Source organism: Megascapheus bottae, chromosome 6, assembly GCF_031878675.1.
Source record: "Megascapheus bottae isolate mThoBot1 chromosome 6, mThoBot2.hap1, whole genome shotgun sequence".
NCBI classification, from domain to species: Eukaryota; Metazoa; Chordata; class Mammalia; order Rodentia; family Geomyidae; genus Megascapheus; species Megascapheus bottae.
In genome coordinates this window covers 47,297,264-47,310,012 of record NC_143514.1, presented here as the reverse complement: position 1 = coordinate 47,310,012, position 12,749 = coordinate 47,297,264, and the positions used below count along the sequence as shown (strand labels likewise).

The 12,749-nt window shown below is 41.5% G+C and overlaps 1 protein-coding gene across 1 annotated transcript in view; it reads left to right on the top strand.

Moving 5' to 3' along the window:
* Positions 1-12,465, top strand: part of C8a (complement C8 alpha chain) — a 50,041-nt gene extending 37,576 nt beyond the window's left edge. The window contains exons 8-11 of the mRNA XM_090334748.1: positions 2,950-3,075; positions 4,136-4,296; positions 8,767-8,989; positions 12,137-12,465. Coding sequence (XP_090190874.1) covers positions 2,950-3,075; positions 4,136-4,296; positions 8,767-8,989; positions 12,137-12,288 — 662 coding nt within the window. The 3' untranslated portion in view covers positions 12,289-12,465. The remainder of the gene's footprint in view (positions 1-2,949; positions 3,076-4,135; positions 4,297-8,766; positions 8,990-12,136) is intronic.
* Positions 12,466-12,749: the final 284 nt, after the last annotated feature.

Genomic DNA, 12,749 nt, shown 5'->3' with positions numbered 1-12,749 from the left:
TTATCTCTGTTCTATGTTCTGGGCTCCCAATGCCAGTTTCATATACTGAATTTTGGTAGAGGCTTGACTTCCTCTACCCCTCCCTAGTTGATCTTATTTTGTTTGTTTGTTTGTTTGTTTCTCATGAACTTCTGTCAATAGTTCTATGACTGGATCCCCCACAGATTCTGATGAGAGACAGCACCCTACTTTAGCCTTGTGGTATAGGGAAGTTAGCAGTTCTCAGAAACACTCTGTAGTCAACTGCCTCCGATTGTGCTAGCTCCTTCAGGGCAGGGCCTGGGTTCACATTCCACCCATATGAGTCTTATTTTCCAACACAGGATGTGCTGGGGTTGGTATGTAGGAGGTGCTTGCGATATTTTCTTTCTCTGAAATCTGAAGTTTATAGTCTGATATAATAATAACGGGAATTAGTGAAAATATTTCTAGCTGTCTGAGCAAGACAGAAGGGAAAATGAATCTCAGATTGACCATTTTCTCCTGTAGAGTGTGAGGTGAGATAATCTTTATGAACCTCTTGTGTCTTGACTCTAAAAGAGAAGGATGGATTTGGGGTCTATGGGCATGTAGCTCTCAAGTTCTATGATCCCTGATGAGTCACGAACCTCCACTTGTCAGAAGACAATCCTTTACAGTCAGGTCTCCTAGCTGAAATCAGCCTCGAATTCTGCTCTGTCGGCAGCAGGAACAGGTTATCGGCAGATTCTTCATGAGCATAATGGTTCCACAGGCATCCTCCAGCCGCCATTCATCAGCCAGTCCTGTCACTGTAATCCAACAGCACTCTACCACTTACTGAAGTAATCACTCCGGCTTCTGCCCGTGAATTCCTTTCATCCACTTTTGTTTATCACTGTTGAAGTACTTTTTAAATCAAAACAATTAAATATGCTAAATCTTCCTCAATTAGGTATGCATTAAAAATTAAAAGTGCTTGAATGGAAATGTCAGAAGCCGCCCCTCACTTGGTACTCGGTGTGTTGCTGAACATCTCTTCCCCGAGGCACTCCAAGCTCTGGAACTATTCAGAAGCTGGTATTTATAGAGCTGTGGAAGGCTGTGACTGAAAGGAGACCACTCAGGGCAGTCCTTTTCTCCCCCTAAACAGGAGGCCTTGTGGCATCATGGCCTCTTCCCAAGCTTGCAGAGAGTGTCAGTGACTGGGATTTAAAGTTTGAAGGGGTTCCTCCCCCGACTTGAATACCTTACCAAAGGACTGAAGGCATTCATTTAGTTACTGGCTTTTTTAACATTCATTAATCATTTATTCTGAATACTCATTGAACTCCTCCACCGTGGCAGAGCCTATGCTACTAAACTGCTGTGCTAACAGCGAGTAGCACAGAAGCCCCTGAGCTCACTGAACTTGCAATTCTATAGGGCACAGGCAAGTATAGATCCTCGATGCTCCCCCCTCATGCACACCTTGAAAATATTCATTTTTAGATGAATGGCAAGCCTAAATTATTTTCCTTTTTTCTTGCCATAATTACCCTATTGCTACTAATTATTTTAGACTTACAGTTCAAAAGAGTGCTCTGTTTTAATGGTATTGGGGATTGAACCCAGGACCTGATCATTTTCTTTTTTTTGTTTTTTTTTTGCCAGTCCCGGGGCTTGAACTCAGGGCCTGAGAACTCTCCTTGGGCTTTCTCAAGGCTGGAGCTCTACTCCTTGCATCACAGCACCACTTCTGGCTCTTTCAATGTATGTGGTACCAAGGAATCAAACCTGGGTCTTTGTGCATGCTAGGCAAGCACTCTACCATTAGGCCAAACTCCCAGCCCCTGTAATCATTTTCTAGGTACTACTTGAGTTAGGCTACCAGATCTTCATTTTTATTTCATTGTTGAGGCAAAACCTTGTTAAATTTGCCTGAGTTGTCCTTGACTTCCTGACTCTGTCTTCTAAGTATCTTGGTATTATAGGCATGTACCACTATACCTAGCTAGTTATAATATTTTAAAATGTAAACTATAATTAAAGACTTCCAAAAGAACTCTGTGAGCTGCAGATAACATTGACCTCTAAATTGCAGTTCAGTATGTTTATCTACCAATATCTTGTCAGGAAGACAAAGCCTGGAAGCTAGCCCAGTACATGTGACTAAAACAGGACAGTTCTATTACTTTAAGGGTCATTTTCCTCATTTGCGAAGTGCAGGCTCCTCAATGGTCTTTGAATATTAACAAATCCACATAGCTAATGTGGGACTCAGAGTCCTTACAGGGATTGGAGAAAAGAGAGAAGGCAAACTTCCCATATTAATAATACACATATATATAGTGATATATTGCTATTATGTAAGTACATATACATATATCTATGTACATATGCATACATATATATATATAATATTTTAGCAAGAATCTGACTTTCCCCCCTAGGTTGTGAAAAGCAGATCCTGAAAAACAAAAGAATTGTGATAGATATGATCATTAAGGTACAAAAATACTTCAGTAGCTCTGATGAACGTGAGGATTACTCTGATCCCAAAATATTTCTTGGAGTCCATGATACTTGAACAGAAACAGGAGTGGATTTTGCAAAGAAGGTGAAGAAGGAGGGAGGAAGGCATTTATACTGAGGATTATTGTGTACAAAATGTTACCCTATGGGTCAGGAACTGTGCTAGGCCCAGGAGCATATGCATGCCTCAGTATCACTGCTTCAAGGAGGCTTAAAAAGAGAGATGGGCAAAGGAAAAAGAAGCAGCATTCTGGAACAATTAGAATATATAACATATGTCCATTCTCATATCAAGAGGTGTTTGGATTGGAACCATATCATATAGCAAAGCCAAACTGTGTCAAAGAACTGAGATTTCAATCCAGCTTTCTTAGAGTCTGAAGTTGAAATTGGCTTTTACTGCTGTGAGCTGGCTGTACCAGGTGAGCTCTGTTTTAGTGTCTTAACATTTTGTGTTTCTCTGTGTCTCTACTGCAGGTATTACTGACAGACATATCATGACCTGCATTGGAGGTTCCATTGGCTTTGACTATGATGATAATATAAACATTGAAGGAGGTTTATCTGGACAACATTGTGAGAGAGTTGGGTCTGGCAAAACTGGTAAGTGTTTTGCAATGGATTTTCCCAAAAGAGAAGCCAGATCTCTCTTTGAAAACATAATTGGGGCATGAAGTGATTTTCTTAAATGATTCCCTTTAAGTCAGTAATCACACTTCAGATACAAATTACTACAAATCTGAACCGTGTACCTGCATCTGTTTTGAATTCACCATGATTTGAAACTACTTTAGAGAGATATTTAACTTAACTGAGGCAGTCTCTGTGGTTTTCAAAACTTGACCAAAGTCCAAGCAAGAACTATGATGAAATGAAAACCAGACACAATGTTGGGAATGATTAGTCTGTTGAAATGAAGGTCAGCAGGTAACAAGCATGCAGGAGAAAATAAATCTGCTAAGAGAGGAGACAAAGCCCAAGCACAACGAGTAATGATTAGAGAACTGCAGGCAGGTATTTGGTGACATTTCTTGAACAAGCCAATAGGAATGTCCATATGCATCCACTCATTCATTCAGTCATTCATCAGCATTTTTCTCATACAAGAGACAAAGTATTCAGGCTATGAAAGAGTTTACGGTACAGTTGGTGAGGTATGCATTAAAGTTTCAGCCATTACATTATGTTATTCGTGCTTCAGAGTGTTGTCAAATTGCTTCCTCTCTCTGATATCTTTCCATCATCTCTCCATTTAATGAGAAAACACTTATTCACTTTTCTCAACCTTTTAACCTTGACATCTTCTACCCCTGCAGAATATCTGTATCTTTCTCTGTATCTACACTTAGCTCCATAATGATGTCTGTTCATGGGACTTACATAGTCGATTGACTCTCCTTGGCAAATAGCAGGCACTGAGTTAACACTTGACAAATGAATGAACAAGTAGTAGAAAACACCTTCCATGTTCTCATCCTTTCTCTTCCATGCTGGGTTGGTTCTTCCTTTTGCCTTCTCCTGCTAGTGAACCAAACAGAGTAGAAACACAAGAAGCAGCTCTAAGGAGACCTTAGAAACACTCTTTCAAAACTCAATGGTAGAACTTGCCAACTATTCCTTTGGCTTTGGGGAAAATTGTCTAATGCAGTAACTTTCTCAATAGATGCAGGGGGCAAGAAGGCCATCGGTGTGGAAGACATCATTTCCAGGGTGCGAGGCGGCAGTGCTGGTTGGGGTGGCTCCCTGACTCAGAACAGCAGTGCCATGACATACCGAGCCTGGGGTAGATCATTAAAGTATAATCCTGTTGTTATTGATTTCGAGGTAAGTCTTTTTCGCAGTTGAAGAAGTCCAGCGTCCATGAGGAATGAGTGTGAAGCCGACCAGATCATTTCATATTTTTTATTATGAGCCTATCAAAGAACAAGATTAAATGTAACGGCACACTGAATTGGCAACCTTGTCCAAAACATGCCTAGAGGGAGGGCGTGACTTTAGACCCGGGCTAAGGGAGACCTAACAACCAAAGTGCAGGTTTTCTTCCCCTCTAAGGCCAAAATTCACAATGAAAGTCTCAAATATTTGGCAGAGTTTGGCTAGGTTAAACAAATAATAACTTGGATGTTTCCATTGAAGACTTTAGAACTGACATCTATTAGGTTAAGGGCTGGCAAAACTTTTTCTCTAAACTCTCAGATAGTGAATATTCTAGGCTTTGTGGGCTAAATATCTTCTCTGACACACAAATAGGAGTGGTCGAGTAGGAGTTGCAGTAGTCATATTTGTCATATGCTCTCCTCTAGTTCTCTTCTTTTTAACCCGCTGAACATGTAAAATCTCAAACTCTACACAAAAACAAGCTGTGGGTTAGGCTTGGACCCAGGCTGTTTTGACATCTAAAAGATGTCATCTCCTCATCCATGAACAAGGAACTGCTGGCATAGATAAGAATCTGCCATTGAAATGACTAGAAACCTGAGGCTCAGAGAAAAAAATATCTAGTGAATTGTTAGAAGACACAGAGTTCAGATGTGCTAGTACCTGAATTACAGAACTTTGAAATTCCTGTTCAGGGAATTGTGTGTGTGTGTGTGTGTGTGTGTGTGTGTGTGTGTGTGTGTGTGATTTGCTAGGTATTGGTGGCTCCTGCCTGTAATCCTACCAGTTCAAAGCCCAAGCAGAAATGTCTGTGAGACTCTTATCTCCAACTAACACCAGAAGACCTGGAGTAGAGCTATAGATCAAAATGATCAAGCATTAGCCTTAAGTAAAATAGTTCAGAGACAGTGCCCAGGCCCTGAGTTCAAGCCCAATAATTGACAAAAAAAAGTACACGGTTCATATGTGACAATGCTTGGGTTCCAGATCTTTGGACTTCCTGTCTAGTTCTATTATCCTTCTGTCCTAACACTTTTTCTTGAAATAGTAGTGGAAATGTGGCAATGTCCAGTTGACAGGGCAAGTGCCTCTGTATCATAAGTAGGGGCTGAGGGTGCTAATGACTCTGTAGAGGACATCTGAGAAAGCAAAGCAAAGCCCAACCCCACAACAAAGATTTTTCTTACTTGAAATATTATGTATAAAAGTTGAGAAAATCTGGTTTAAATTACTAATCTCAAAGGGAGAAAAGTTGTATGTATATAAATTATAAATGAAGGAAATTATTCTAGTAGTCATTAACTTCTGTTAATACTCAGGGTATCCTATTTATAAAATGGTTGCATTTCAGACTTTGAAACAAAATATTGTTTCTCTCCACCCTTGTCCGTTTTCCTACATGTATTATTTTTATCAGGTACAGATAAACTTCTCCTCTTCATAAAGCAACAGTTAAACCCAAGAGTCTGTTTTAACACTCCGCTTTCTATGAAGAGGGAGGTCAGATGGATTACCCTTGATTTCGTTTCTTCACCAATAAGTGAGGGACCACTTTCACGCACCTGTAATTCACATAGGGGCTGAAAATTGCTATCATCAAGCTATTAGTGATTTGAGCAAAAACTGTAAAATTGATATCAAGAGAGATATCAAAATGTTCAAAGTCAAGAGATGAGCCTTGTGTTTGCTTGCACCAAAACTTCCCAGGGGAGGTAAAGTTTCACAAGTTGAGACTTAATACTGTCCCTGGGACAGCTCCCCCACTTCACATACACAAAGAAAAAAGCTCAGTGTTTGAAAGGAAAGGTCAAAGGGGAAAGTTAGAGCACAGATCACAGTTAGCCCTTATTCATCTGTGATCTCAAAAAAGCAGTTACCTTCCCTCTCTGAGCCTATTTCCTGCCCCCACTGTAACATGGGGGCTAGTATGTTACTTTACAAGGCTAGGGAGACAAGTGGTTATTTAGTAAATGCCTGTTGAGGAACCAGGTTCATGCAGAGTAAGAGCTCATGGTCAGTCAACAACAGAGTCCAGCCTGAACCCGGTCAGAGACTAATGCCCATTCTCTCCTCACAACCCATTTGCCCACTGAGGAGTACAGGTAGGACACATTAAGCCACCAGCAGTTTTTAGACCATGTTTTAGCTGCCAGCTGGTACTTTGGAAAAGAGAATTGCATAGTGGGAGGGGAAGGGAGATGATAGATGATAGATAGATAGATAGATAGATAGATAGATAGATAGAGAGTTCATTTAGATTTATTGAGGATCTTGTGGCTCAAAACAGTATCTCAGTCACATTTTCCAAGGGTTCAGCAGTGATTCTAGCAGATACTGAGGATAAAGACAGAAGTCCCCTTTGGTTCTGCTTTATGTTACACATGGCATGTGTTATGGATCATTATATGGCATATGTGAGTTTATGCCTTGTTGCTGCATTGCTTGCCTTTTCTGAATCTGTTTGTTCATCTATAAACTTAAGGATACCATCATTACCAGTGATCTTGCCAGCTCTAATATTTTAAGATCCTTTCTTCTCTACTTTTTTCCTAAGTTCCATCAGCTCTCTTAGGGAATGTTTCCTAAGGGTCTTGGGGTATAGAGGGTAAGATGGGAGACTTGAGTGTTGAGCTCTACTACAAGGTCAAAGGAAGTTACCTGGTCATCTTGGCCTCCCCTGGAACTAACAGTCATCTCTGACTGGAGTCACACAGCAACTTTACTATACACAATGTCCTAATAATGGGCAAATTCCCTGACCTTCCAGTAAGTGATCTTCTCATCTTGGCAGGGGCCCTGTCTAATCTTGATTTCCCCTGCCATGGTCCCTGACCACACACCAAGGTCTGTTTGCCACAGTTCTTTCTGTTTCCATAGAAGTAAAACTTTTTTCAGTTGGCTCTTCCCTACTCTTATTTGCTCTGTGACCTGAGCTAAGTGTTTTCCCTGATGAGTTCTTGGGTTCTTATCTCACAAAATGAGAGATCTGGAGATGAGCTTTTATTTTAAGTGTCTGTCAAAATACCTCATATTATAAAGTGCTGAAGATAGTGTTAGGTTGATCTAATGAATAGGGAACCGATTTTATATAATTCTTCCCTCTTGTAGTGGCATTTCACACTTATTACTTCCTTAGACTGTTAGAATTCTAAGAAGCAGGTACCATTCTTAGAGATGAGGCACTTGAGGTTTCTAGGCCACACAGCTAGGCAATGAGCATAGATTCATTTAGTTGGTGTTTTTTTTTGTTGTTGTTTTTGTTGTTGTTTGTTAGTCGTGGGGCTTGGACTTAGGGCCTGAGCACTGTCCTTGGACTTTTGTCAAGGCTAGAGCTCTACCACTTGAGCCACCGCATCACTTCCAGCTTTTCTCTATGTATGTGGTACTGAGGAATTGAACCCAGGTCTTTGTGCATGCTAGGCAAGCACTCTACCACTAGGCCAAACTCTGGGCCCCTTTTTTAATTTTTGATGTACTTCACATCATCTCCTTCAGTCCTCATGATAGAGACCAAGAGGGCAGGGTGACATCTCATTTACAGAAGAGGAAGGGTGGCTGAGTAAGTCAGGTACCAGAGATCACAGGGCTGGAAATGGAGCTAAGATTTGAAGCCAAGTTTCCTGAAGCCAGACAGTTCTCTTCCTATCACACCTATTGTTTCTCAGTGCAAGGCAACTTTGCCCCCAGGGGACAGTTGGTAATGCCTGGGGAGTGGTAAGGCTTTCTCAGCAGGAAAGGTGATGCTGATAAGCATGTTACAATGCATGGAACAGCTCAGTGCTACCAGCAATTGAAGTGCTTTAGCAAAGAGGCTGAGAATGCTGGGACTACAGTCATGCCTGGAATGGGTTGTCTCAGAAGGGACTGAGCTTGTCCACCTCCCCACTCCAACACTCTTACATCATTAGGAGAAACTCTCACAGGCAATGCAATTAAGTTTAGCAAAACCTGCACTGAAGAGTAACAAGGAAAAAGGCAAATCGTACACCAAAATGCCAACATACAATATGCAGCTATTTACTTTTAGTTTACTCACTACTTCTGATATCTCAAAGTGCTAGGGGTGGCAGCTGTGTTGACCAAGCAATTTGTAAAGTCTCTTCTTATTTTGGCATTAGGAGAATACAGGGTCAAGGGTTAAGCGTTTCATGATCAAAATGGTTCTTGCACTGAATCCTTGAATCTTAAGCCAGTCACATGAAGGCTGTGTCTCCATTTCTCCGTCTGAAAGCTGAGGCCCTTAGCATACCTGATCACATTGTGGCTGTGAGGAGCCAGGGTAGCAGAGGAAATCTGGGCATCGTCTCTGTGCATGGCTTGTAGAAGACCAGACAAAAAAGCATGGCAACCAGTTCTAGGGCTCAGGAAATATGGATGGAGCCCAACTAACGGTCCTATGTCTTCTTGTGTCTGTAGGTACAACCCATCCATGAGGTGCTGCGGCACACAAACCTGGGACCTATGGAGATTAAACGTCAGAACCTGCGCCAGGCATTGGACCAGTACCTGATGGAATTCAATGCCTGCCGCTGTGGACCCTGTTTCAACAATGGAGAGCCCATCCTTGAGGGTACCAGCTGCAAGTGTCAGTGTGGCCTGGGTCGCCAGGGCTCCGCCTGTGAGCAGACGGAGCTGAAAGGTAGGACCCATGCATCCCTCTCTTCTCCTGACTGACCGACCAGTGCAGAAGGAACTTTTCCTGTTGTCATGTTTCACCTTCAGTCCTAGGGACCCCCACATGAAGAGTTCTGTTGCTGATGCCCATGTTTATGGTTTTATCCTTTGCTCTGCCATCATCACAACTCTTTGTTGTCTCAGTCTCCTGAAATCTAGAAGCCCAAACTCCAGATGCATTGCTAGATTTCTTCTAGAGACTCTAGGAAGAAATATGCCCTATGTTTATCTCCCAGCTTCCAGTGGTTGTCTGTGGTTCTGGTGTCCCTTGGCTTGTATAGATACATTGCTCCAATCTCTGTATCAATCTTCCTATACCACTATTCTTTTTTTATTAACATTTTAAAATTGTATTTATTTATTTTTTTAAATTGTATTTTATCGTCGGGATGATGTATGGAGGGATTACAGTTACATTCGTCAGGTAGTGGGGCCACTCTACTTCTAAGGATTTTCTCTTCTTCTAAGAGTACAAATCACTGGATTAGGAACCATACTAATCAGTATGACTCTGTCATAACATGATTTAATCTGTAAAGTACCTATTTCCAAATACAGTTTTGTTCACAGGTAATAAGGACTTAGATTTGAAAAAAATTTGAGTGAGATAAGTCAAGACCAAAGGAACAAAAGATTCATGGTGTCCTTAATATGTGGCTATTAGATGCAAACAGTACAAGAGCAATGACTCAATATTTGCATATCCAATGCTATGGACACGGTATTAGAAATATAAACAAAACTACATAGACATAAAAATTGATGAATCTATAGACATAATGTTTTATAACATAGATTAATACGTATCTATGACATACAGACCCTCAGCCTAATTTTAATTATGTTCTAAAATCTAAGTACCAGTGATTGTATGTAGAGATTCCCTTCCTGAATACTTGTTTGTTAAACACATCATTTGAAATATGATGTAAAAATCAATGTCAATAAATTCTTCAATAAAAATTTTGGGGGGGAACACAATGGAACCCTGTACAAAGGATATCATTGTCAGTAAAGAGTTAAGCCTACTTCCCTGCCTGAAGCCAGGAAAGAAAGTTCACAAACAAGGGTGAGGAACCTGTTTCTTAAAGATGAAGAAATGTAAGGCTCTGGATATGAACTGTAGCTATCTCACTAATTAACAGTGAGATACTCTTTAAACATTTCTTTCTGGGGCTTAGCGTCTCCTTTTAATTTCTTTTGAGTTCCAAGAACTTCAATGTATATCTCACTAACTAGGTTTCCGATGTTCCAGGCACAAAAAAAATGGTTTTGATATGGTACATGGAATTATGGTAACACATAAGGGCTGCCAAATCAATTTAAGGAGCAGTCTCACTTGGCTATTATAATGAAATCTAAGGTACTTGAGTCCATATAACAAAGTGTCAAAACAGAGTGGCTAAGAGGGGTGATGTGAGGCTCAACAGTTCAATATAGAATATGAACCAAAGAGAATTGCCATCAAAGAGAATTAGCAGCATATCCTGTAAAGTGAGATGATATCAGAAGATTTCTCACATGTCCAGTGCTGTCTCTTGTCCAGATATCTCCTTTGCTTACAGAAGAAAACACAAGTTTGGATGCAAAGGGTTGTCTGTTATATAAGAAGAATTATGGGAAGGGGAAACAAAGGAGGGTGAGTAAAAATCAAATCCTGAAGAAAGAGGAAGCAGAGAATAAGAACAAGACCAAGTCTCAGAACAAGCTTATTCTGTGATGTCCTTCCACGAGTTGGAGAGAGCCAATTCTACTGGGAATTGGTGAATTAAGAGGGTTGAAGGAAAACACTCTTAGCTGGGACATCCAAGTGTCAGGCTCAGGGCTCTCATGACTTCACCAGCAAGGTGAAGAAGAGATGAGTTGCAGCTCTTCTAGAAGGATCAAAGGTCAATGATCATACATAACAACTAATCATTTTCAGTGTTAGCCATTTATGCATGTGCTTCATGTATAGACTTACTTATTTCTCCAAGATCCTTATGAAATACATGTTATTGTTATTAACCTCAGTTTACAGGTGAAAATAATGGAGCAAGAGGAGTGTTAGATGTTTTATTCAAGGTCATGTGGCTACAAAATGGAAGAGCCAGTATGGAAGTTGTACACCTGATAGAGATTAAGGTTAGCAAGGAAACCTAAGTCTGGGGAGTCCATCAAGCACCACAGAGACCCATTCATTAGATTCCCTCGATATTTTCCTAGCAAATCTTTGCCTGTGGGTATCAAATCACAGAGGTGAGAGAAATAGAGACAGAGACACCTGTTATGACTTCCCAGGGGGTAGATGTAAACTGGGCTGGAAGGGACTTGGGGATGATCTGATCTGTTGGTATTCAAACTGGAGTCTGAGGAGTCTTGGAGTCTTAGAGGCTATGCCAGGGGATGAGGATGAACCTGCCGGGCATGCCTAGGTTCACATAGAACCATTTGCCTCTAACCTAGATGTTGAAGTTCGTGGTAGAGCTCATGTAGGAAAAAGTAGTGATGAATTGCATAATGGAAAAGTCCCATTGGATTATTCAGTCTTCTGAAATGATAGCCAAACACACAGACTTAGGGAGGAGATGGGCTTGGTCAAGAGTACAGATCTGGTACCAGCCAACATTTCTGGGCTGGGTCTGTGTGCTGCATTCCCAGAGATTCCACATTCAATGTGAGTGTTTGCGTACTGTTTGCAGAGCATCTGTTATTCACCATGGCCAATTCTTATAATCTGCAAGGGTCTGAAATGCCAAGTCTAATGCTAAAGCCCAGCCATCTACTGCAGAGAATCTATCACTCCCTCCTTTGGTTCTCATCCCAGTAGACCCATCACTTCCTCCAGTGTGACTCAGGGTCGTTTCCCAGAGGAGCATGCCTCCCTCTGCTACTGCTTTCATAAAAGTGTAGGTTCCGATTTCAGCAGGGGCTCTCCCACTGATCTCTTTCTCTGCCCAGAATTTCAAATCAAGTGTAAGGCAGTGCGCACTGATTGACTACCCCGAATCATTTCCTTGAGGGGAGCCTGCTGCTCACTCTAGGACCACAGGATGGCCTTCCCTTTTTACCATCCTGGACCATTGCTTTTCCTAGGCTAACCTGCTCCTCCTCTGACATCTTTCCTCTACAGATGCCAAAGCAAATGGTCACTGGAGCTGTTGGAGCTCCTGGTCTGAATGCAGAGCTGGCATCCAAGAAAGGAAAAGGGAGTGTAACAATCCCCCTCCACAGAATGGAGGTGCCCAGTGCTCAGGATGGAAAGTCCAGACCCAGGCTTGCTAATCACCTCTGGACACAGGCAAACATGGAGGCTGTGGATGCTGCTATCCTCATGATTTCATCTGAGAGAAGATTCAAATCAACACGACTGTTTTCCTTCATCCAATCACCCACCTTATAGGCTTTGTATTGAGAATAAACCTCAACATTCTTCTAGGGAAACCTTTAGACATTAGCTAATTCTGTAACTCCTTCTTTGGTGTAGGAATGTGTTCCAGTTCTAAAGCTGCTCCTGTAGTCTAGGGATACCTCCAGCAGTACTGTAACTTCTTTGTCCTAGTCCATCGGAGCTGCTCTAACAAGAAATTAGTGGCTCGAAATAACAGAAAACATTTTCAAATGTTGGAGGGTGGAAGTCAAGGTGACCACAGAGCTGTGTCTGGTGAGGGCCTGCTTTCTGGTCTATACACGAGTTTTTCTGTGTTTTCACACAGTGATAGGGTCTGGGCCTTGATCTCACCTGC